Source organism: Ctenopharyngodon idella, chromosome 13, assembly GCF_019924925.1.
Source record: "Ctenopharyngodon idella isolate HZGC_01 chromosome 13, HZGC01, whole genome shotgun sequence".
Taxonomy (NCBI): domain Eukaryota; kingdom Metazoa; phylum Chordata; class Actinopteri; order Cypriniformes; family Xenocyprididae; genus Ctenopharyngodon; species Ctenopharyngodon idella.
In genome coordinates this window covers 14,095,446-14,118,174 of record NC_067232.1, presented here as the reverse complement: position 1 = coordinate 14,118,174, position 22,729 = coordinate 14,095,446, and the positions used below count along the sequence as shown (strand labels likewise).

The window sequence follows — 22,729 nt, the reverse complement described above, 5'->3', positions numbered from 1 at the left end:
TCGCTAGTTGATGTCAGAAAAACGAACTCGAGGCTCGAGCTACCTGCTGGAATACCGAGGAACTGATCCGCGAAACTGGCACGAGCGACCTAATCCACTAGCGACATGCGGAGACACTTTAGGAAAAGCGCTTGCGAGTAACTTAAAATAATTAACTTTATCAGAAATATAGTACACATAAAACGCACTGGTTCCGTTTCACGTCGCAGTTAAGTGTGTTGCAGGAATGCGTTGGAGTTTTTGGTCTGGTCGACTCCAACAGATGCTCGCCTTTGAACAACAGCAGCGTTGTTTATGAACTGGGGAAGATTTGAAGTCAGGCTCAGCCAGTCCTGAGCGCCCGGGAGAGGGGGAGAGGAGACGAGGGGAGGGAGGAGAGAGGCGGGGAGGAGAGGAGAGGGGCGCCCAGAAAACGCCCTGCTGCTGAATCCTCTCAAAATTAAAACTTTATCGCGCCATTGACGGTACGCTCGCATGAAAGGATGGGAAGTTTGATCCCTCTCAGTTGTTTAAAGTAACCACTTAATAGATTGTTTTGAGGGGAAGTTTGGAAAGCCTCAGTTGTTCCCATTGGATTATTTTTTTTTTCTTGCTTTATTCTGGACAAGCCCGGGGTACTTTTTGGAGGGCGGCGAGTCGGAGGCTGTCTAGGCCCGCTGCTCGATAACTTGAAAGAAGATCTTATATCTTTATGTGAACCAGAAAAGTTGTGCAGATCGCTCTTCATTGCTCATACTGGCGCCAGGACAAGGTAAAAATGTCGCTAGGAGCGGAGAGAAGGATGGAAAACCGGCTGAGACAACTGGAAGCCATGATCAAAGAGCCGCGGTCTGCGATCAACTTGGAAAGTTTGCTGGTAAGTTCACCGTCATTTTTCATGAATATTTAATGCGCCTCGAAGATCCGTTTCCTAGTGACACGAAGGGGGGAAAAGAAATAGCACGCGAACAACTTAACCGCGATGGTGCATTGCAGAAATGACTGTGTAGTCAGTGAACAGTGAGGAAGCTCAGGGTGCACGTTGATGTCTCTTTTAATATGCTCGGCATTCGTACACAAACTTCGCCCCCACTTCCTACTTTCCTTGTCAACTACTTGCGGGTAACCTCAAGTCCCAATCTCCGCGTATAAAACTATTCTCATGTACACTTGCCATATTTGAATAACTCTGCTGCGTCAAGTTCTGAGTTCATCTGTTGCCTCGCTCCAAATATAGTAATATTGTTGGCCTGCAACATGACAATTTCGTAATTCCCCCTTCCTGCTGTTGAAGGGTTGTTTGGTTCTGGAAGTAGACTCTGCTATTAACTGGCCTGCAGGTGAAGGTATTGGACACATATTTCTGAGAGCAGGGATATTCACTGGTTGATCTAATCTTTCCAAATGGAATGGCTTTTTGTCAACTGATAAATGTATGTGTGTTTGTGGGCACATGTACAGCTCGACTAAGCATCAGAACAGTTGGTGCCAAATGATAATATCTGTCGAACCTGTCAGTCGGTTTATTTCTGATTTAGCTTTTGCCGAAAAGTATTGCCTCCTTTTGGGGACATCGTTATACAGAAAAAATTATATATGTTTTGTAAATTAAAATTATTCAAAAAACGTTCTTTATTTGCAAACAATAGAAGTCAATTGTAATGCTTTACAAATACAGTTTTTTTTTTTTCAATGACTGACACTGTTAGAGCGTTTATATATATATATATATATATATATATATATATATATATATATATATATATAATATACACACACACACACACACACACCCACATACAGTAGTCAACATTTGAAGTGGATCAAAAAAGTTCATCAGAGTTGTCCTAAGAAGAAGGTTTTAGGACAACTTTGATGAAAGGTTTTGATCCACTTGAAATGTTGACTACTATATACACACACATTTGGGGGTAGTAATATGTTTGTGAAAGAAATTAATACTTTTATTCAGCAAGGACATTAAATTGATCAAAAGTGACAGTAAAGACATTTATAAGTAGCAGAAGATTTCAAATAAATGGTCTAATTTGAACTTTATTCATAAAAGAACCCTAAAAAAAAGTTCACGCAACAATATTAAGCGGCACAACAGTTTCAAACTTGATAATACGAAATATTACTTGAGCACAAAATTAAAAAAGAATTATTTCTGAAGGATCATGTGACACTGAAGAGTGAAGACACTGCGTAATGATGCTGAAAATTCAGCTTTGTCGGTTTAAAATATATTAAAATAGAAAACAGTCATTTTAAATGTGAATAATATTTTATAGTTTTACTGTATTTCTGGTCATATAAATGCTGCCTAGGTAAGCATTAGAGACTTCTTTAAAAAAAATTAAATTAAATAAAATAAAATTACCAGCTATTCAGATTATGCTACTAAATGGTAGCATAATCAATTCACAAAATAAAAAAAGTATATATATTGGACCAAAACATGCATTATTGACAATACTGGTTATTTGCCGATGCCAAACACACACACAGAAAAGAAGAAAAAAAGACACTCCTGCTCATCACCAATTGGTTGGACCAACAGATAGTGTTGGGCTGGTTGTGATGCATAAACTAAACTAGTCATGATTTTATAGCACAACAGTGTTCACTGTTCAGGGAAACCAACCTTCTAATAGCTTACTTATTATTTTGGATAGGAGAATCTACTTGCATGCACAAAAGAAAGTATTTTAACATAAAAAACCAATTAAAATAGCTTTAAGCATACGTATGCGTGTTTGAACATCATAGCAGATGCATCAAGTTGGCGTAAAACTTACTGCTCATAGTGAGGTGATTCATATGAGGCAGTCAGGGAGGCTGTTCTTTTGGTACTGGATGTTCTTGCATGTGTAAACTGTATGTAAAATGGCATGTCAGATCTGTTTGACTGATTAAAGTTAATCTGGTCCAAAACCAAACAAAACTCAGCAGATGCTTGATGAAGCATGATTTGACTCACCGTATCTGGGCCAGAGTTTGGTCTAAACTCTGAGAAGCCGTCTGAGAGAAAGATATGGGTCATTCTTTCTGAGGGAATCGGTGTGTGTTTATCAAGGAGGTGCGTGTGTGTGTGCTGTCCATTCTGTGAGTGTTGGTGACAGAGTTTCTCCACAGCTGAAGAATGTGTGTGTTTCCTGAGGAGGAGATGAGCAGAGGAGAAGTGGGAAGCAGTGAGTGGGAGTGAACAGGCCTCACTCTCTCTCTTTCTGTCTTTCTCTCTGCCATTTATAGCTCAAGTCCCTCTCTGGTTTAGCTCAGGGCAGGAGATGCTTCTAGAAAACACATCTCACAGATATTTTTGTTTCTTCTTTCTCTCTTTTTGCTCTCACCCCCTTATGAACTCTTTAACTTGTCATTAATTCTAACTCAAGCTGATTACTGTCAGTTATCCAGCATAATGCGATTGATTTCAGGACTTTAAAATGAGCATTTCAGCCTGAGATTATACCCGCTTTGGCCAGTCTGTGTGTGTTTGGCCATAGTGCTGCCAAGTGAATCCATCAGGAATTTTCCAGATATGGTTCCAAAGTAGTGTTGTCAAAAGTACCGACTGCGATAAGTTGGTACTGACATTTTAAAAATGTGCCGCTTCGAGCTCTGTTGAGCGGATTCGTAAACACCTCTGATTGGCCTTTGTGTTCACATGCTCATCAGATACGTCTGTGATTGGCTACAATGATCAACGCATGGGAGCGTTTGAAAGCACATGGAAGGGTTTGAATTTGAAAGCGTTTTGAATGCGGGAGCGTTCAAAAGCGGACTGGTCCGCTGATAGACTCCTGTGTGTATCACTGTAAGTGCTCTGTGAAGAGCGTCATTGATGTCTTTGAAGCGTTGATCATTGTAGCCAATCACATACACATCTGATGAGCGCGTCAACACAATCGCCAATCAGAGGTGTTTATGAATCCGCTCAACAGCGCTCAAAGTGTCATATTTTTAAAATTTCAGTACAGACTTGGTATCACGGTCGGTACTTTTGACAACACTATTCCAAAGGCACTTTTTCATATTTATGTTGAAATCTAGGGATGCTCTGATCTGATTGGTATCAGCCGATAATCACGTTCGACTCAATCGGTAATCACTAAATTTATTTTGTAATCTCACGAACCGATCGCAATTTGATGACGTGAAACCTAGGGCTGGATGATTAATCGAAAAGTAATCGAAACCGAAATTCAGAACCTCTAACCAACGTAATTTTCCCATGTCGGTTATTTCGGTTTTATAATCCTGTTAATATTTCCCCCTTAAAAACATACTAGTGTGCATGTAGCCACATGTCAGTGGCATAAAAGGCAGCTGCACTGTGGCACAAACACTCATACAAACTGTAGCTGCGCAAAACGTGAAGATCGCACGCACAGAGAGGAACGCAGAAACTAGTTGTCAGCACTGTCCTGTGATTTATCACTAAAGTGGCTTAGAAACTCAAAACTTATTATAGCATATATTTTTCTACTTTTGAAGGAACTGTTTACAACCCACAGCTTCACAATTAATAGAGAGACGGTATGACTAATTCACACACGCAATCACTCGTACTGGTACTGTACTAATTTATCTTTATCTGATTTACACCGAGCAGAAATCTGTAAGAAATGTTACGAACCATAGATAAAATAACTGCTGAAAGTGAGCTGTTATGTCAGATCACTCTCTCAATAGGAAAAAATATCCCACCTCTAATAGTCAATCATATTTACAGTACAAACATTGTCAGTGAACTATGAGGGCAAAAAAAAAAAAAACAGAAACAAAATAATCGTTCATTAATCGTAATCGAGGTAAAATGTTCAATTAATCGAGGTTTTAAATTTAAGGCCATAATCGTCCAGCCCGACTTGCATGTAAACAGTATACAGATGAGGCTTTTGCGCCACATTCTGTTTTGTGACTTTGTGAAACATTAGTAAGCCATAGAAAATCAGACATCTTTATTTAGAGCAGCTTGTCTCGCTTCGAACGAGACAAACACACAGTGTAACATGATGGGTAGATCTTAGAAAAATCCTCACGGAGTAACATGACATGCTGCTTGGCTAAAGCTATAGGACTTCCGGGATGTTTTCCAACGTCATTTGAAACTGGTTCTGGGGTATGGTGGGTAGGGGCGATGTGTCAGTCAGACACTGTTTTACAGCTGGAGTGTGCTTGGATTGGATCGACCTCTTGGATTTTCCAATGTGCCATAGAATAGGAACGCACAGCTGAAACAGCGCTGCAAGATCATCGCTCATCAACCAGCATCCTATTACTTGTTACGTATTCTATGTAATTATAAATATTTTTATGCTTTGTGGCATTTTCACATGCAAGTAGTTCTTATGTTCAGTAAATCACTCAGATCACTTGTTTTTGGACTTGGTTTCAAATGCCATAACTATTAATTGCTTTGAGATATCAACTCAAAATTTGGCCCAGAATGCAGTTAACATGATTGTGAACAATCCCAAACTTGATTTTATGACCTGTCATATATACTTTCTAATAGTCATGTCAAGCATGAATAATAACAAACTAAATCAATAAATTGTATCACTTGTTCTGGGGTTTTCTCAGCAGTGTTGTAACATAAGAACCTTCAAACAAAATCTAAATCTATTTTCTTTCAAATTTGAAAGATTTTCTATCAAATGAGACCATGTACTTGATGATAACTTGATTTTGTAGAGTTATAAGCCATTACTTTTAATTATGCCACTTGAAATCATGTGAAATCATTAAAAATGGGTGTAAGGGTTTAACAGTGACAGTCATCATCAGAGAGCTTACATATCACTTATATTAAACTTGAATGATCGGTATCAGCCGATCATGATAAGAAATTGGTTGTCAGTATCCGCTGCAAAAATCCTGAATGGAGCCTCCCTATTGTAAGCTAAACCTCCTTTTTTACTGTGACTCTTATTACATTGTAATACTGCCACTAGCTCATTTTCACCCTGAACTTCAGTCCTACAAAACTGCTCCTAAATGGTACCAAAAGTTCTTGAATCAACTTGATTGCTGTCAGAATCTCAGTATGTTATATAGAAAGACTCATATTACTATGAATGGGAGAAAGTGCAACACTCAATATGTAATGCCAATTGGTAAAGTCATCATTAGAGCTTCTGCCGTTAGAAGTTTAGGTTGCTATAGAAACAGTCAATGTTCTGAGATGCACGCTTAGGACTGCGCATGCTCATTGGCTGGTTCATCCAAATGCTGTTTTTTTTTTGTCATGATTTGAGCATTTAGAAACAACATTTATGAAACTGTTGTCAGATTTCATTAGTGATTTCAAATATGAAATTTATTCATAAACTTGGTGAAAAGCTTTGGAGAATTTAATGTTTGCCCATTCAAAGAGATAGATGTACTTGCATGACTGAAATAACTGCATGAGAGGCATTTCAAAGATGGCTGCCGAGCGAAATGACTTTCCTTAAAGAGACTTTGATACAATGCAGTGCAGTTTGAAATCAAGGATTCAAACTTCAAAGACTTTCAAAGACTTGTTTAAATGATATAAATGCATATTTGCTGAATGGTGGCAATGTATGCAAAAGTGTTATAGCATTTGCATTTTAATTAGATGACACTTATCAGCCAAACAGCTCATGCTGATAATTTCAAGTCTCAATGTTACAGAAGTAGCGACAGATCTTTTATTCTGTGTTGTGATGTAGTGTAATGGATTCAAGTGTAAAGGATTATCGAAAAATAAAAACAAATGTAGGGTGAGGTCTTGGTTCTGTTCATCGTTATTGATCGGATGGAGGCAGATCTGAATGCGAGCTTGCAGTCGATTTATACAGAAAGGGTGGGGTTTATGGTGATGAATTGATTGGAGAAGTCCAGCATTTCACTAGAGGGAAGTATGTCATTTCACCGGAAGATTAAGTAATGATATTTTGATAAAAATGATAAAGTAAAAAAAATAAATAAACATGTGCATGAATGAGTCGTTCATTCACAATAAGATAAAAATTTTTATGACAAATTATTGTTTTAGTCTGACGGAAATCAAACTTTTAACATGCACTTAAACACACTGTGGACTCTGTTACAGTATTCTAATCTGTTGAAATGAAAATTTAGAAATGGCGTCTGCTCCTACATTCCAGAGAGCAGATTTCTCCACTTTACCTGAAAATCATGTAATATTAATGCTAATTTACAGGGCAGCAGTTGGCCATGCAACTTAAGTCAACAGCTAAACAGACCCACTATCTCTAGATAAACTGATACTCACTTGAAGGTTTGTCACAAACTCTTGCATGTTTTAACAAATGATATTTCATATAGCAGCATGGTGAATGATCATTAAGCTGGTTCTATTGTACAGTTAAAATTGCTTCTTTAAGATAGCCAGGTGGCAGCGTGGTCTGAGAGAAAAGGCAAAGGTCAGGCTCAGGAGAGAAGGTTAATGAATAACCCGTCTGTCATTTATTTAGTGGATGTCAGAGAGGCAACACTTACAAAATAATTGTAGCAGATACAGTCCTGGGTTAACTGTAAAACCAGACTGCTATTCTTTATTCCTAGAAACCAGGTCTCGTGTCGTTTTGGATTGGGTCAAAGTGGAATGTTTCAGTTGCGGGGGGTTTTTTAGACACTTAGTTTGCAACCCTGAGCTAAGATAACCGGCGGTCACGCTGTAGGCTGGAATGTTGATGGGCCTTATCTTTGTTCCCTTCTTTCCTTGAGGTGTGTGGATAGCATCTGCTTGTGTGTGTTTGTGTGGTTACAGTGGGTAGGAGATGCTGACCACAGTGTGCAAATTCCACTTTTGTTCCGCACATGCACATTAGACCTGTGTTTTGTAACTCAAAACTTTGTATGAACATTCTCTTTAATTAAAATTTCTCATGTCATTCCAAACATGTTTGAGGGTATTTCTTCAGCTTTGGATATGTCCCAGGGATTGATTAGATTTCAAGATTTTTATAGATTTTTCTTTTTGTTATAAAGATCACGTTAAAACTTTCTTGGAAGCTTTTCTTTATCATGCCTTCATTTTTAAAAAAAATTTTTCCCTAACATTTTAATTCCCTTTTATGTTTAGATTTTGTGTAAGATTTTATCGGTCTTTACATCTTTCAAACTCTAACCCTAATAAAGTTTTATCAAAAATTACTCATATGTACTCGTTTACAACAGTTAACAGCAGTGTCAGCTTAAAGAGCTTGAGATGAAATATGAGACGTGATGTGTGAAGAAAATCAAGAGAAATCAAAGTAAATATCACTTGTGAACAAACTTTTTTTTTTATTGTGGATCTTTGTCATTTTAGCTGTATTTCTGCCAAATAATTATGCAAAAGGTTTGAAACATTGCATTTAGGATTCATATTGACAATGCTAATTTATTTTATTGCACCATTTTATTCCAAAATATAATTTCCATCACTGTCATTTCCACCACAAAATGCTGTTGAACACAATGCATGATATGAGTTGTGGTGAAAACTAGAAATTAAATTGTTTTTGGAATTTTCATGACAAAAATGACAGAATTGTCCTGTGATAGAAACTAAAACTATAGAGAGCATGTGGTTTAGAGGTTTTTTTTGTGTGTTCACAGGACCAAAAGTGCCATAGTTGAAGAAACACACCCATAACTTCCTGTTCAAAAAAAAAAAAAGACATATTTTGACGAATCTTCACATAGATCAGTGGTTTCCAAACTTTTTAGTGTGGAGTACCCCCTGAGGCATTCACCATCCTTCTGCATACCCCGTCTCTTCCACTGAGACTGCACCTTTTTCATTAAAGGATAATATTTGCCCTCTAAATTGACTTTCCAGTGCATTTTTCTATCTTTATTAATGTTGTAAAGGTATTTATAATGTTTTAAATAAAAAAGCTCAATAGAGAAATATGCAATGATGATAAAAACATGAAAAGTGATTCTTTTAAATACTAAACCCGCCAGTAGGTGGCGGTAAGTCACTATATTTTTTGCTGTCCCAGACGTAAGATTGCCATTGTGAAACAATCGTGGCGATTTGTGTGATCGTGGCTCTTAATCAGTGGTCATATGTCGTACAGTGAGAGAGGTTCAAAGATGGACGTTTTCCCGGTCTTGCGACCAAAGATAGCCTACAATCATTTTCTGACAGTTTCAGAAATTCAGCATGATCAACCCACAGTGTGTTTGCTGCTACGACCTACGTCTACTGACCAGCCAATAAAAATGTGACATGAAATCAACGCGACATGGTGCTAAAACTTAAAACTGCTTACCTCATGCTCTTTTCCCTCCTTTCGCTGCTTCCTTTTTTTTTTTTTTTTTCAGCACACATAAAAACTACAACTGCCAAAGTGTGATTCAGCATGGTCTTTTTGTTTACCACTAGCACGTGCTGACAACGTTTTAATCTTCTATAGAAACTTGCATCGTAGCCTACGAGTCAATAGGTGTCATCATCGTCATACAGTCTACAAGGGCCCTGTCCTAAATGGCACACTTCTATGCACTTTCGGTCTTGTGGACTTACAATGGCTGCCTCGTGCACGTGTCCGTTAAGTCCACGAGACCATAGGGTGTCCGATTTGTCAATTTTAGGCTTCAGAAGAGTGCTTGCGAGCGCCCCCTTTGCGGCCGATATGCGCCCTCGATGCGCACTTTTGCTGAGCCCGCACTGGTGCGAGCTCCGTGGCAGACTTCTTCCCGACAGTCAAAGCGACGTTATGTCACGAAAGTGCGGACTCGTAGGAAGGCCGTGAGTGTTTAGGGTGCCATTTGGGACAGGGCCAAGCATGTCGTACCTAAGTTTAATAGATCCATGTCGCACAGTGTGATTTGTAATCACAATGCTAAAATCGTGCAGTGTATCCCGGGCTTACCAAAGAAAGTGGCTGTATTTATGAATGAATCATTGAATCAGTGACTTTCACAAATGATTTGTTCAAAGCCGCAGATTCGTTCACGTAACACCGCTGTGTGTTGTAGTTCTGCTGTGGCTTTCGTTGGAATTATTATTTCGTTGCAAACTAGAGCAAATACTGACAATACTGTGATGAACATCACTTAATATTACCCTTTTGTTTGTTGAACTGTTGTATAAAATCAATGTCACATTTGCAATTGTGTAGATATTTGGATTTTCATTCTTGCTTGTATAATATTATCAACATTAAAAAACAAGAACTCACAAAAGGTATGTTTTGTATCAAGAGTTTTAATCTTAAACTGATCTCTATGCTCCTTCTGTGCCAGGCTATTTGTTCTTCATGCTAGTAAGGGCTAAATCTACAGGTACATTGTCGAGAATGGCAGTAGCGCGATTTGCTAAGGCTGCAGGCTCTGCACGCAACCTATATACACCCATATGCATGCTGTTATTGTGGAAATGGATGCAGTTTTGACCGCAAAAGATGTGATATTTTGATTGGATGTCATGTATTTACGGCATTGTGCTTGTTAGAAATACATGCTCGGTTTTAATGTTATTTTAAGGTGGGGAAGAATTAAATGAATGGCAAAACTCAGCATTTTGTTCACGTACGCCCTCAGTCGCCTCACCTACCCCCAGGGGTGCACATACCCCAGTTTGGGAACCACTGACATAGATCTTTTCCATGCATATAAAAAAAAAAAAAAAAAGTTTGGGGGTCAGTTAGCTTTTTTAAGAGATGACTATTAATACTTTACTTCAGCAAGGATGCATTAATTGCTGATCCTGAAAAATTTACACCAAAATATTAAGGTGGCAACTCTGGTGGCAATAAAGACATCTCCGAATCCTCACTCTTACTGTAACTGTATCTATGTATGTGCAGGTGTCTAACTGATCTCAGCTCCTGTACCTTACAGTAGCGTTACCCCTGGCACGTCTTCTACACTGAAGCAAAAAAAGAGCTGTAGTACAGATGGTGGCTCTTCCCTGTGACACAAGCACACACTCCTGTGAAAGCTGTTGTGTTTGTAAAGTTTATCCAGGAACATCTGGGATAAGCAGGAGTCCAGCTGGACCCTGATACTGTTATTGTTTGCTGTCATTGTTGGATCTTATCAGTCCGCAGCAGGTTTAATCTCATCAGGAGAGGATCTGTTCTGCAGTAGGAGAGATGTGATTTCATGGGGCTAACATCCATACCTGTCCTGTGTTCTTCCTGCATATGGAATTTCATTGGATACTGTGCTGATAAGGCCTCCCCATATACTTGTAAACATTTTGTGTCTTGTATTGGTTGAGCTAGATATCGTATTGCTTATGTCAACACCATCAGCAGGTGCTACTGTTTTGCAGGAGAATCAGAGAAGTTTTGCTTCTGTTGTGTGTGTGTGGCTGGAGGCAAATGGAAATGTGTGTCTGGAAGAGGGATTCATTCTCCTTGAAATTTCTCTTTTTAGACCCGAAACTAGTCTCAAGAATGATCAGGTTTCTCTGACACCTGATAATGTAACATGTGGTGTAATTTTACTATTATAAAACATTTAAAGGGATAGTGCACAAAAAATCGAATCCACTTTTCAATAAGTTGTTCGACTCACTGACAACTTATTTTGGTCTTTTCATCACATAGTGGTACCAGAAAAAATCTTAAACGTATGATCCACTCATATGGACCACATTTTTTTATTAATTTTATGATGCTTTTGAATGCTTTTTGAAGCTTCACAGCCCTAGTCTTTTTCACTTTCATTACGACTGGTTCAGAGAAATTCTTATTGGTACGGAACAACATAAGGATGAGTAAATGATGACAGAATTTTAATCTTTGGGTGAACTAATCTTTTAATGAAAAACAACTTGTTCTAGTTTCTGAAATATGGTTTCTGTGAAATGTCTCTCTGGACACCTCCTTCCTAGAACAGAAATGTTGACTGAAATGAAGGGTTTGGCCAGTGTGGTTTCTTTATACCCGACCTGTTGGTATATAACACCAGAATGCATCAATCACATCGAAAACTGCCCAGCAGTGGTTTCAGAAGTGATTTAAGGGGAAATGGTGCTTCAGAGCAAGATGTATTTAATGCAGAGCTTCACAACCGGACAGCAAGATGCACACTGTAGTCTAGACTGAACCTTGTTTTTTTCTCTCTCTGGTTTCATGTTTGTTAGGACCACAGCGTTATTTGTTTATGTTTTTATATGGCATGGTATTGTGCTGCTGAGAAGTTCCACACCCTTGTTGTGCGTTGTCATTAAGTTTCTGATCTGATTGCCGTGGTGGACGTGAGATGTGTCGTCTTCAGGGGGCGTGTGTTTTGAAGACCTCTATGTAGCAGTGTTGAAAGAACTTTTATTATATAATTATTAAATTGTTTTCAAAAACCGTTCCAAATTTTGGGTCAGTAAGATTTTTTTTTTTTCATGTTTTTGAAACACACCACAGCTGCATTTATTTAATCAAAAATACGGTAAGAACAGTAAACAGTATTACAATTTAAAACTGTTTTCTATTCTGTGATACAAAGCTGAATTTTCAGCATCATTACTCCAGTCTTCAGTGTCACATGATCCTTCAGAAGTCATTCTAATATGCTGATTTGCTGCTCAAGAAAGATTTATTATTATTATCAATGTTGAAAACAGAATATTTTGCTGATAAGTGTGGTATGTTTTTTCAGGTTTCTTTTGATTTAATAAAAGGTTCAAAAGAACAGCAAGTGTTTGAAATGGAAAGCTTTTGTAACATTATAAAGTCTTTACTGTCTCTTTTGATCAATTTAATTGATCCTTGCTGAATCAAAGCATAATTTTCTTAAGAAAAACGGTCATGTATGTACGGTTGTGGTCAGAATTATTGGCACCCTTGATAAATATGATCAAAGAAAATCTAACCTTTCATTGAAGGAAAAGAATTGAAAGTGGGGGGAAAATCACATAATGAAATAAATGTTTTTCTCCAAAACACGTTGGCCACAATTATTGGCACCCTTTTATTCAATACTTTTTGCAACCTCCTTTTGCCAAGATAACAGAGTCTTCACCTATAATGCCTGATGAGTTTGGAGAACATCTGACAAGAGATCAGATACCATTCCTTCATACAGAATCTCTCCAGATCCTTCAGATTCCTAGATCCATGTTGGTGCTTCTTCTCTTCAGTTCACTCCACTCATTTTCTATAGGGTTCAGGTCAGGGAACTGGGACGACCATGGCAGAAGCATAATTTTGTGCTCAGTGACACATTTTTCTGTTGGTTTTGATGTTTGTTTTGGATCATTGTCCTGATGGAAGATCCAACAACGGCCCATTATTGGATTTCTAACAGAAGCGGTCAGGTTTTGATTTTTTTATCTGTTGGTATTTGATAGAATCCATGATACCATGTATCTGAACAAGATGTCCAGGACCTCCAGCAGAAAATAGGCCCACAACATTAAAGATCCAGCAGTATAATTAACCGTGGGCATGGGGTACTTTTTTTTATCCCTGTTTGCATCAAACCCATCTGGTGGGTTTGCTGCCAAAAAGCTCTTTTTTTTTTTTTTTTTAAGTTTCATCTGACCATAGAAGCCGGTCCCGTTTGAAGTTTCAGTCGTGTCTGAATATGCTGGAGATTGTTTCTGGATGAGAGCAGAGGATTTTTCTTGAAACCCTCCCAAACAACTTGTGGGGATGTAGGTGCTGTTTGTTTTTTTTTTTTTGGCTTTCTGAGTTGCTCGCGCGGCAAGTTCAAACTAGACAGAAACACATTTAAGAGATACGGTACAGTCGTACAGCATATTACACAGCATTTTGCCACATAAATAATTATGGGGATAAGATATTGATCTGAGATTAAACTGATTTAAAATCATACCTGTTTGTTATCTTAATCCATTTCAGTGAACAAAACAATAGTCGCAAAATGGCAGCAGCTGTATGAAACGAGAGAGCGAGTCCGCGATACCGGATGACATAATTAAATAACTACACAAAATTTGACTGTTTTTTAATATTTTATTACCTCACCAAAGGCAAAACTTCCACAAGGAAAAAATGTTCCTAGCAAGCATAGAGCGCTGCAGACTTCAGAAACCCAGATGAGCCTATGTTATCTGTTTTCAGTGGTTGTTATCGGGGAATAACATACCGCTGGATGGCGCCATTGACCAATCAGAATCAAGTATTCCACAGAGCCGTATAATAAATCACGATAATGAATATGCACAATATTGTTGTAGTGGACACTTCAAAATACCGTAAATAATTTATTACCAATTATTAAAATTTTTATAATGCATTTAAGAATACTTTCTCCATCAACTGTATAAAATGCAAGTGAAGGAGAATTCACCGCGAGTGAAGGAGACGCGCTGAATGAAATTGCACGTTCACTCTCCGACAGCAGAGGGCGCTGATGGAACAGCAGAATGCAGCGGTTACCCCGGAAACCCCGCAAACAAAGCAACTGTGCTAGTGAAGTTTTTAAAATGCTTCAAACAGCCATTCATTTTTTTGTAATCTCAATATTGTTCATCACAGCACCAAATACTTAATACTTAAAGACTTAATAGGCTATTTATTTTTAAACTTAAACATTTTTATATTTTAATCTGGACTACAACATGCCCTAATGATTAGAAATGTTCTGATTATTTGTTATTGTTCAGTAAATCTTTGAGACATACGGCTTCATTAGTTAACATGTTAATTCATTATTACCAAACTGACAATGAAAATTATTCTTAGTTAATGTTAATTTCTTAGTTACTGTTTAATAACGTTACTAAAATCAAAAGAACTTATTTAATGGACCTGAGATAAAACGAACAATGATCAGTTGTATTTCTTAACTAACATTAACAAAAAATAATACTTTCTGTAACAAATGTAGCTATTGCACAATCTTAGTTAATGCATTAAATAATGAGACCTTATTGTAAAGTGTTACCTGTTGTTCTTTATAGCCTAATTCTTTTGCACTTTAATCTGTTTGAAAATTTTACAATACATAAAAAATACATAAAGTAAAATTTTATTTAAACATTCAGGGTTCTTTTTGTTATTACAAAAAGAGTTCTTAAACCTGTTATACTATGACAACACTTTTTTTGCAACTTATTTCAATATCGTGATAATACCGTATACTGTGATAAAAGCTTCAGCAATTAATCGCAACATGAAAATTTGATACCGTCACATGCCTAGTTGCACATCAGAACTATATTCTTTGGCTTTACTCATTGTGATGAATGATTAAGGGAATTTGGCCTTTGTGTTTCCTCATGTTTATATTCCTGTGGAACAGGAAGTCATGGCTGGACAATTTCATGTTCATGATCACCCTGGTGTGCTAAAAAAATGTAATGTAAATATGAATGGGAATATACTTCAGAGATATTTTACTCATATTTATTGATTGTTTATTAAATTTGACAAGCCGTTTCCCATTTTGACTTTGATTGTTATCAGTGTGATATCTGAACAGATGTTTTGAATGTTCCTTGTCCATATCTCAGTTTCCACTGAAATATTGCGCTTGTGGCACACACTCTGTGTTCACTTAATCTTGTCTCTGTGTGCATTCAAGTATGAGACACGTTTTAACTGGACTAAATTAGGCTAATTAAAACGTCTGACTATCTAATGGAGGATGCTGTTGAACACTCTTCAGCAATCTGTCAGGGGTGGTAAGAGATGCTGACCAGCTTCTTGGTGTTGAGTTTACAGTTTCTTGGGAATCGGATATGATTCATGTTCTTTATTGCACTGGAAAACCACTGCTCCTCAGAAATCCATCTGCCTGACATGTTAATAAACATATGGGTTATGGAGCCTGCTGCATTAGGTGTGTCTGTTAGGCGTCTTAAAAGGGAGTGACCTATCATCACATTTCAATCAAGCATGTGTACTTTGCATTCTGATCTGATTCTGAGGGACAGGGCCTCTGCTGACTTGTAATCCAGCATTAAATTGTTGATAAGCAGCTGTTTAATGGTTTAATATAGCTCTAGTCACTTTTCATAAATAATGAATAGCCTAATTTTTTAGGAGTTACTGGATCGCTCTGCAGTGAAATGTGGCATCTCATTGGCTTTGTTCCAAAACCTCGTGAGTCACCTTTCCGTCTAGTGCCTACATAGGCTGCTGTCTTCTAAGGTGGCATCATAACTGAAATGAAACCTCATAATTGGAAATCTATATAGGCAGAAACACATACAAATAGTGATCTTCAGGTGAAAGGACTGAGTATTGCTTTAGCATGTACAGTATTTTTAAGCTAACAACGCAATACTCTCACATATTAGGTAAAATAGTACATTTTTAAATAAATTTCCATTTATGGACTTATCAACATCATCATATTTTAGATTTTTCTTTCTTTTTTTTTTACTGAGCTGGTTGCAATGCATTATGTAATTGCTTTCATACATGGCTATGTGATTTTTATTTTTTTTTTCTGTGATAAAAATTTAGATTTTTGTTAGAATTGTAATATTTCACTGTAAAATAAAGTAATTAATGAAATAATATCTCCCCCCCCCCCCAATACAACCGTGAAATAGCAATATTTATGACTGTCTTAATTTCTTCATTTTCAAAAAATAAAATCAACAAGCTTTGGCGGATTTTGGTGGAAAAACTGCAGGGAGATCATAAAACATCTCTTTATAGGCACTTCTCTTTGCAAGTTTTTGAAGATGATTAGCGCAGCGTTCATTGTTTTTCACAGGTGGATATACTGGACTTCTCTTGTCATCGACTTATGTCTGTGTGCATTCATTAGCCAAAGTGAGGAGCAGGAACACTCTGTTCAATTCATCATCAGTACATTTTAATCCACTAAATAGCCGCTACAGGATAGATCGATTGATAGATGAGTGGAACACTTTATTTTTGCTACCACAGTTGTTTTACTTTCAAGAGAGACCCCAAGTAGAAATACAAATAGTTTGTTGGACAATTACCAAATTATACTTCAAAGGCATGAGTTACAAAAATCATTTGTAGTTCTTGTCCTAAGGGTGCTTGGAGAACAACTCTGACTTTGACGGATAGGAATGCGTATGGTCTGTTTTGACAGGTCACTTTGAAATCAAGTGGGAATGAAGCAGATTAAATTGTCATTGGTCAATGGATGCCTATATGAACTATAAACTAGTTAAGCTGTCTAATACATGAAAAAGCTTTGACACGGTTTGCACTTGCAGATTCTAAAAAAAGGCAAACCATTACACTGGCGTTTTACTGTGTATGTATGTCATGTGTATGTGTCTCCAATGAGAAGATGAATATATAGTTTGACTTTTTTAATTCTTTCCAGAGCTTATCAGGTCCCTCCCTCCTTTCATTTGCTCTCTCTCTCTCTCTCTCTCTCTCTCTCTCTCTCTCTCTCTCTCTCTGTGGGCAGATAGGAGAAACACTGCCATATAAGGTGGTGTGATAGTGGCCTTGTCCATTTTTACTCGGGAACAGCAGCTGTTCCTCTCGCCCCCTCAGTCAAAACAACCAGAAAACCTTTTCCCAATGCTGTCTAAATGTTACAGAAATTTTGCCCTCTGACACTTTCTCTGTCATATATAGTTGTCAACCAGGTCCAGGAAATCACCTTAGCTTGGTAAAATCAAAAGGTTCTCGTAGGGCTGGACGATTATGGCCTAAAATCAAAACCTCGATTAATTGAACATTTTACCTCGATTACGATTAATGAACGATTATTTTGTTTGTTTTTTTTGTTTTTTTTTTTTTTGCCCTCATAGTTCACTGACAAGGTTTGTACTGTAAATATGATTGACTATTAGAGGTGGGATATTTTTTCCTTATTGAGAGAGTGATCTGACATAACAGCTCACTTTCAGCAGTTATTTTATCTATGGTTCGTAACATTTCTTACAGATTTCTGCTCGTTGTAAATCAGATAATGATAAATCAGCACAGTACCAGTAGGTAATGAGAGTGATTGCGTGTGTGAATTAGTCATACCGTCTCTCTATTAATTGTGAAGCTGTGGGTTGTAAACAGTTCCTTCAAAAGTAGAAAAATACATGCTATAATAAGTTTTGAGTTTCTAAGCTACTTTAGTGATAAATCACAGGACAGTGCTGACAACTAGTTTCTGCGTTCCTCTCTGTGCGCGCGATCTTCACGTTTTGCGCAGCTACTGTTTGTATGAGTGTTCATGCCACAGTGCAGCTGCGCGAGGACGGTAGCTCAATATAATACACATCCGATTGTCTAAAATCGCTTGAATGTCCAAACTGGCAAACCTTAAAACACATACAACTGACAAAGTTTAGTGAAGACGCGCCGTCTCTGTGTGTTGACTCGCCGTTCACCTCCGTGTTGCTTTCATGCCACTGACTGGACGGGGCAGAGTCACGTGGCTACACACGCGGTAGTATGTTTTTAAGGGAGACGTATTAACAGGATTAAAAAAAGAAGAAATAACCGACATGGGAAAATTACGTCGGTTAGAGGTTCTGAATTTCGGTTTCGATTACTTTTCGATTAATCGTCCAGCCCTAGGTTCTCGTGTCCTTTTTAAAACTGCAGCAACATTATATATACATTTATAAATTTGATAACACTATAAATGTCACTTTTGATCAATTTTAATGTGTCCTTGCTGAATAAAATTATTCAAAAAAAGTCAAACTTTTGAACTGTAGTGTAAAATCTTAACATTTATTAATCATAATAATCAGAATAAAACAATTTTGATTTTGTCATAAAGCTTTGAGGTTTTGATTTTAGTGTTGTTATTTTTGAGAAACATGTTATAGGTTTCAGGAAATGAGACTTAGCAAGTGTGAAAAACTGTAAAAGCCTGTGGTGATACTGACACATTGATGTGTCTGTCAGACTGATTAAAAAAGCAGATTTTTTTTCATTTTGAGATTATCTGCATTGAAAAATGCTTGGTGGATTTACAAAAGTAGTTCCCTTTTTGTCTGTTCTAAAATGAACAAAATTAACTACAAAAACTTCAGAAAATGTTTATTATGAGTAAATATTGTGCAACGTTGTGTCTCATTTGTTAATTGTTATCATAAAAGTTTATTACGGATAAACATTGATGTTATATCAGCCATCTGCCACCTTCTTCTATAGATACTGGCATCAGCATCAGTTCATTGGAAGTGTTTTGACTTCCTAAACAGCTCTAAATACAACAGGATGTGCAACGTGAGGAAGGATTACTGCAAAAGGTAGTTTAGCATGCAGATGCGACCAATTTCTCATTTCTACAAAAACAACATGCCAATTCTAAAACACGCCAATGAAATAACCAAGTTGTCACATTTGTATTAGGTCATGTTGTCAAGTATTTTACATGATGCGATGTCACTTAGGTGTGTTGAATAAATTGTCCTTTTTTTCTGAGCAATAATGTTAGAAATGATTCAACTTTGTATATTCCACTTTCCTTAATATTTTATTTTATATATCTTTTTTTTCTCCCCATATTTTTGAGAGAATTTTTCAAGAAATCCTGGTCTCAGTTGTTCAGACTTCAGACTATCATATTGGCTGATGCTTATTTCAAATTGCTAAATGCTAATCAGCTTGTTATGTCAGTGTACAGCTAATTGTTACACACAGCTAATAAACGAAGGTTTTCAGCAACATGAGGTGTGAGAATGAGAAGGAGTGTCAGAGCGAGAGGATGTCTGCGGGTTTAACTGAAGCGTGGATAATCATTTGTCATTATTGCAGTTAGTGTTGGAGGTTGTGTGTGTGTGTGTAGTTGGGAGTGACTCACAGTTTGTGTGTGTATGTGTGTGTGTATGAGGTAATGTTAAAATGCAGAGATGCAGTATTTTTTAACTCCCACTCGTGTTTCAGTGTTTTCATTCGTCTTTCACTTACGCATTTCAGGCATCTTTCATAACAACCATGTTTTTTGTTTTTGCATTAATGTCTTGAGTCTCTCATCTCAAAATGATAAACCATAAAATAAACATAGGTCACTTCTAGATTTTTTTTTTATTTTATTTTGTCTGTAGTTTGTTTTTTGTAGTTTGACAGTTTTTATAATCTGTTTACTCAGTGTAATGACAAAATCTTACAGAATTTATAAGTAGGGATGCACTGATTCAGAAATAGTGATGTTAAAGCAGGCTCTGTTTCACCCTAGAAATGACCCGTAGTTCAAGCCAGGGTTGCCAGGTCTGCAGTTTGTCTATACACCAAACATTAATTGTAGCACGCCTCCCATCCAATAATCGCAAAGGGCTTTGTGCTTTGTTACTTCTGATAAGAAACAGTCTCATCTTTTAAATTCTGTCTATTTTATGAAATTCAAACAATAAATGGCAATCTGATGCCGTTAAATGTGACTCTGTAGCGGCTCAGTTCAAGCGGCAGTGCGGAGCATGAGTTTTTCATCCACTTTAATACAAGTTATAGCACAAAAAAAAAAAAAAAAAACATGCCTGAACATTAAAAGGTATGTTAAAAGATACAGTACAACCTACCAAAATGTGTCATGTCATCGTCAATAAAACAGCTTGTGAACAATGTCACTTGACTTTTCATTTACCTCAGGAAAGTTATCCAATGTTCACAGTTCATTAGTTAGCTATAAAAACACTAGAGAGGAGCATATTTACTAGGCATGTAATGATTCTCAGTAAAAAATCGAACTGTACCGTTCTCCACCCACGGTTCAGCACGCACTTGCACCGTGGTTAATCTCAAATCTGACAAGGCATCAATATTATGATTTGTTGAAAAAGACGACAACGCATAAAACAGACCGCTAATGTATGTTTCTGTCGGATAAGCTCTGCATGCGTTTCACATGCAGGGCTCCAAACTCTACCTCAAATGGTCGCATTTGCTACCAAAAATATTAATTTGCAAGTGATATTTTTGCCGAGGTCGCCATTGGCGACCATACAAATTCACACGTTATGACTGTAATTTGCATGTTATTTGCATTTTCTGTGACCAGTAGCCTATCACATCATTTGTTGTGTTGACGTAATTAAATAAGATGCTGCATGTGAAAGTTTCACTGAGTTAGAGCGACTAAATATGAATGGGTATGGAAAAATATCTGATATCACAGTTCCTCGCGTGTTGGCATGTTGCAGTTCAGCAAGGCAAGCGGAGGAGACAAGCTACTGCTAGAGCGGCTGCGTGCATCATATAAATCTCTTGTCTGGGTCTGGAACATTCTGGCTTTCCAACACATTACAACAGTGATGTTCAAAACGTCATTCTCTTGTAACTCTTTGTAAACTTGCGAATGCCGTATGCTCTAATATGACCAGTCATTTATGGCGTTATGACCTGGGTGTTGATAGAACACAATCGCAGGTGAGACCAAACCAACACACATTGCCTTCTGTTTAAACAGGCACTCAGTGCTAATTTGGACAGGCACAAAACAATAACAAAAGCGCTGACCAGGGCTCGACAGTAAGGACTACCCGATGGCCCAGGGCCAATGTGAAAAACTGTGATACAAGCTAAACCGCAAGTAATGTGAACTGTTATACTTGCCTAGTATTTACTGTTAATTATATATGTTTGAATAAATTTGTCATGAAGACAAGTGTTTATGAAAACTACCTTATGTGCAAATTAGTTGTATACAAACATTTAAGTTTTTGAGTGTAATTATTATTCCTGAAAATAAATAGCAGTTGTATTTAAAAGCACTGTTGTTAATTTTAACCTATAATATTATAGTAATGTACAAAATGAGAGGGTTCCCTGTATAGTTTACAGCATTAGTTAGGAGAGATTTTTTTTTCCTTAAGAAAATCAAACTATCGGTATCAGCAAATATCTTTCTGAATAATTGACTATCAGTATCAGATGAAAAATTTAGTATCAGGGCATCTCTACTTATAAGTCAGTCAAACACTTCATTCATGGAGGAAAAGCAATCTTCACATCTCTGTTTGAATGACACAGCAAGGGTTTTTCCCACCATCTTGGCAGGTTATTTTTGGACAACTCTCAAATGCTTCAGTGGTGCTAAGACCTGCAGGAAACGCCTAATATTGTGACGCGCATGCACTTAATATAATAAATAAATAATTGTGTAAGCTTAAACTTAATTAAACTTAATTTCTTTTATTTAACTTAATTGCCTGCTCTCATTGGCCTCTGGTTCTGGAATGACTGAGTGTATAGTAATAATAGAAGGAATTCTTTAACCCCTTAAGTTCCCCCCAGTTTCTCAGAATGAGAACGTCCAAATGTAATTAACTTTCTTTATTTAAAAATTTTAAGTTTTCTATCAAATGATACCAACCTTTTTTGACTCTCCTTGCTAAAGTTTTGGAGTTATGAGTCTTTACTTTTTTGTATGTCACTCAGAAAAAACAACTCTGAAAATGCCTTCAGGGCTTAAGGGGTTAAAGTCAACATAAAATGGTCTGTGCAACCCATATTGTTCTTAAAATTATTTTTTAATTTAATTTAATTTATATATTTTATTTTATTTTACCCTTTGTCAGGCCTGTGGACCTGAAATGAGATGTGGAGGCTGAAGGTCAAGTTTAACCTTTTTCACGTCAAGTGGTTTGTTCAGCTCTGTAATAACTTTCAGTTAAAGGTTAAAGTGTTAAAATGCTTGTCTCAGGTTAATGTGCAAAATGGCACATTAGCGGTGCAAAAATGACACACTTTCAGGTTAAAATTTAAGCAATGCAGAGACAAAAACTGTTGAAACTCTTTGTATGTTGGATTGAAAATGGAGCTGCAGTGTTAACCTGAAGATCCAGTGTGGTTGACGTATGTTGGTGTTTGTACAGGTGGTCTACATGTGTTTTCAAGGGTCGTCTAGTAACGGTGGCCCCTTGTATTTCAGGACTGAGGAGTGGGCTTTTCAGCAC

At 37.2% G+C, this 22,729-nt stretch overlaps 1 protein-coding gene across 4 annotated transcripts in view; it reads left to right on the top strand.

The window, feature by feature from the left end:
• Window positions 1–22,729, top strand: part of rock2a (rho-associated, coiled-coil containing protein kinase 2a) — a 54,833-nt gene continuing 32,104 nt past the window's right edge. For 2 of the 4 annotated variants that reach the window (XM_051916098.1, XM_051916099.1), the window contains exon 1: window positions 2–856. In XM_051916098.1, the coding sequence (XP_051772058.1) occupies window positions 758–856 (99 nt within the window). In that variant the 5' untranslated portion in view covers window positions 2–757. Of the gene's footprint in view, window positions 857–22,729 lie in introns of all 4 variants that reach the window. The other 2 variants (XM_051916097.1, XM_051916100.1) reach the window with 2 other exon arrangements.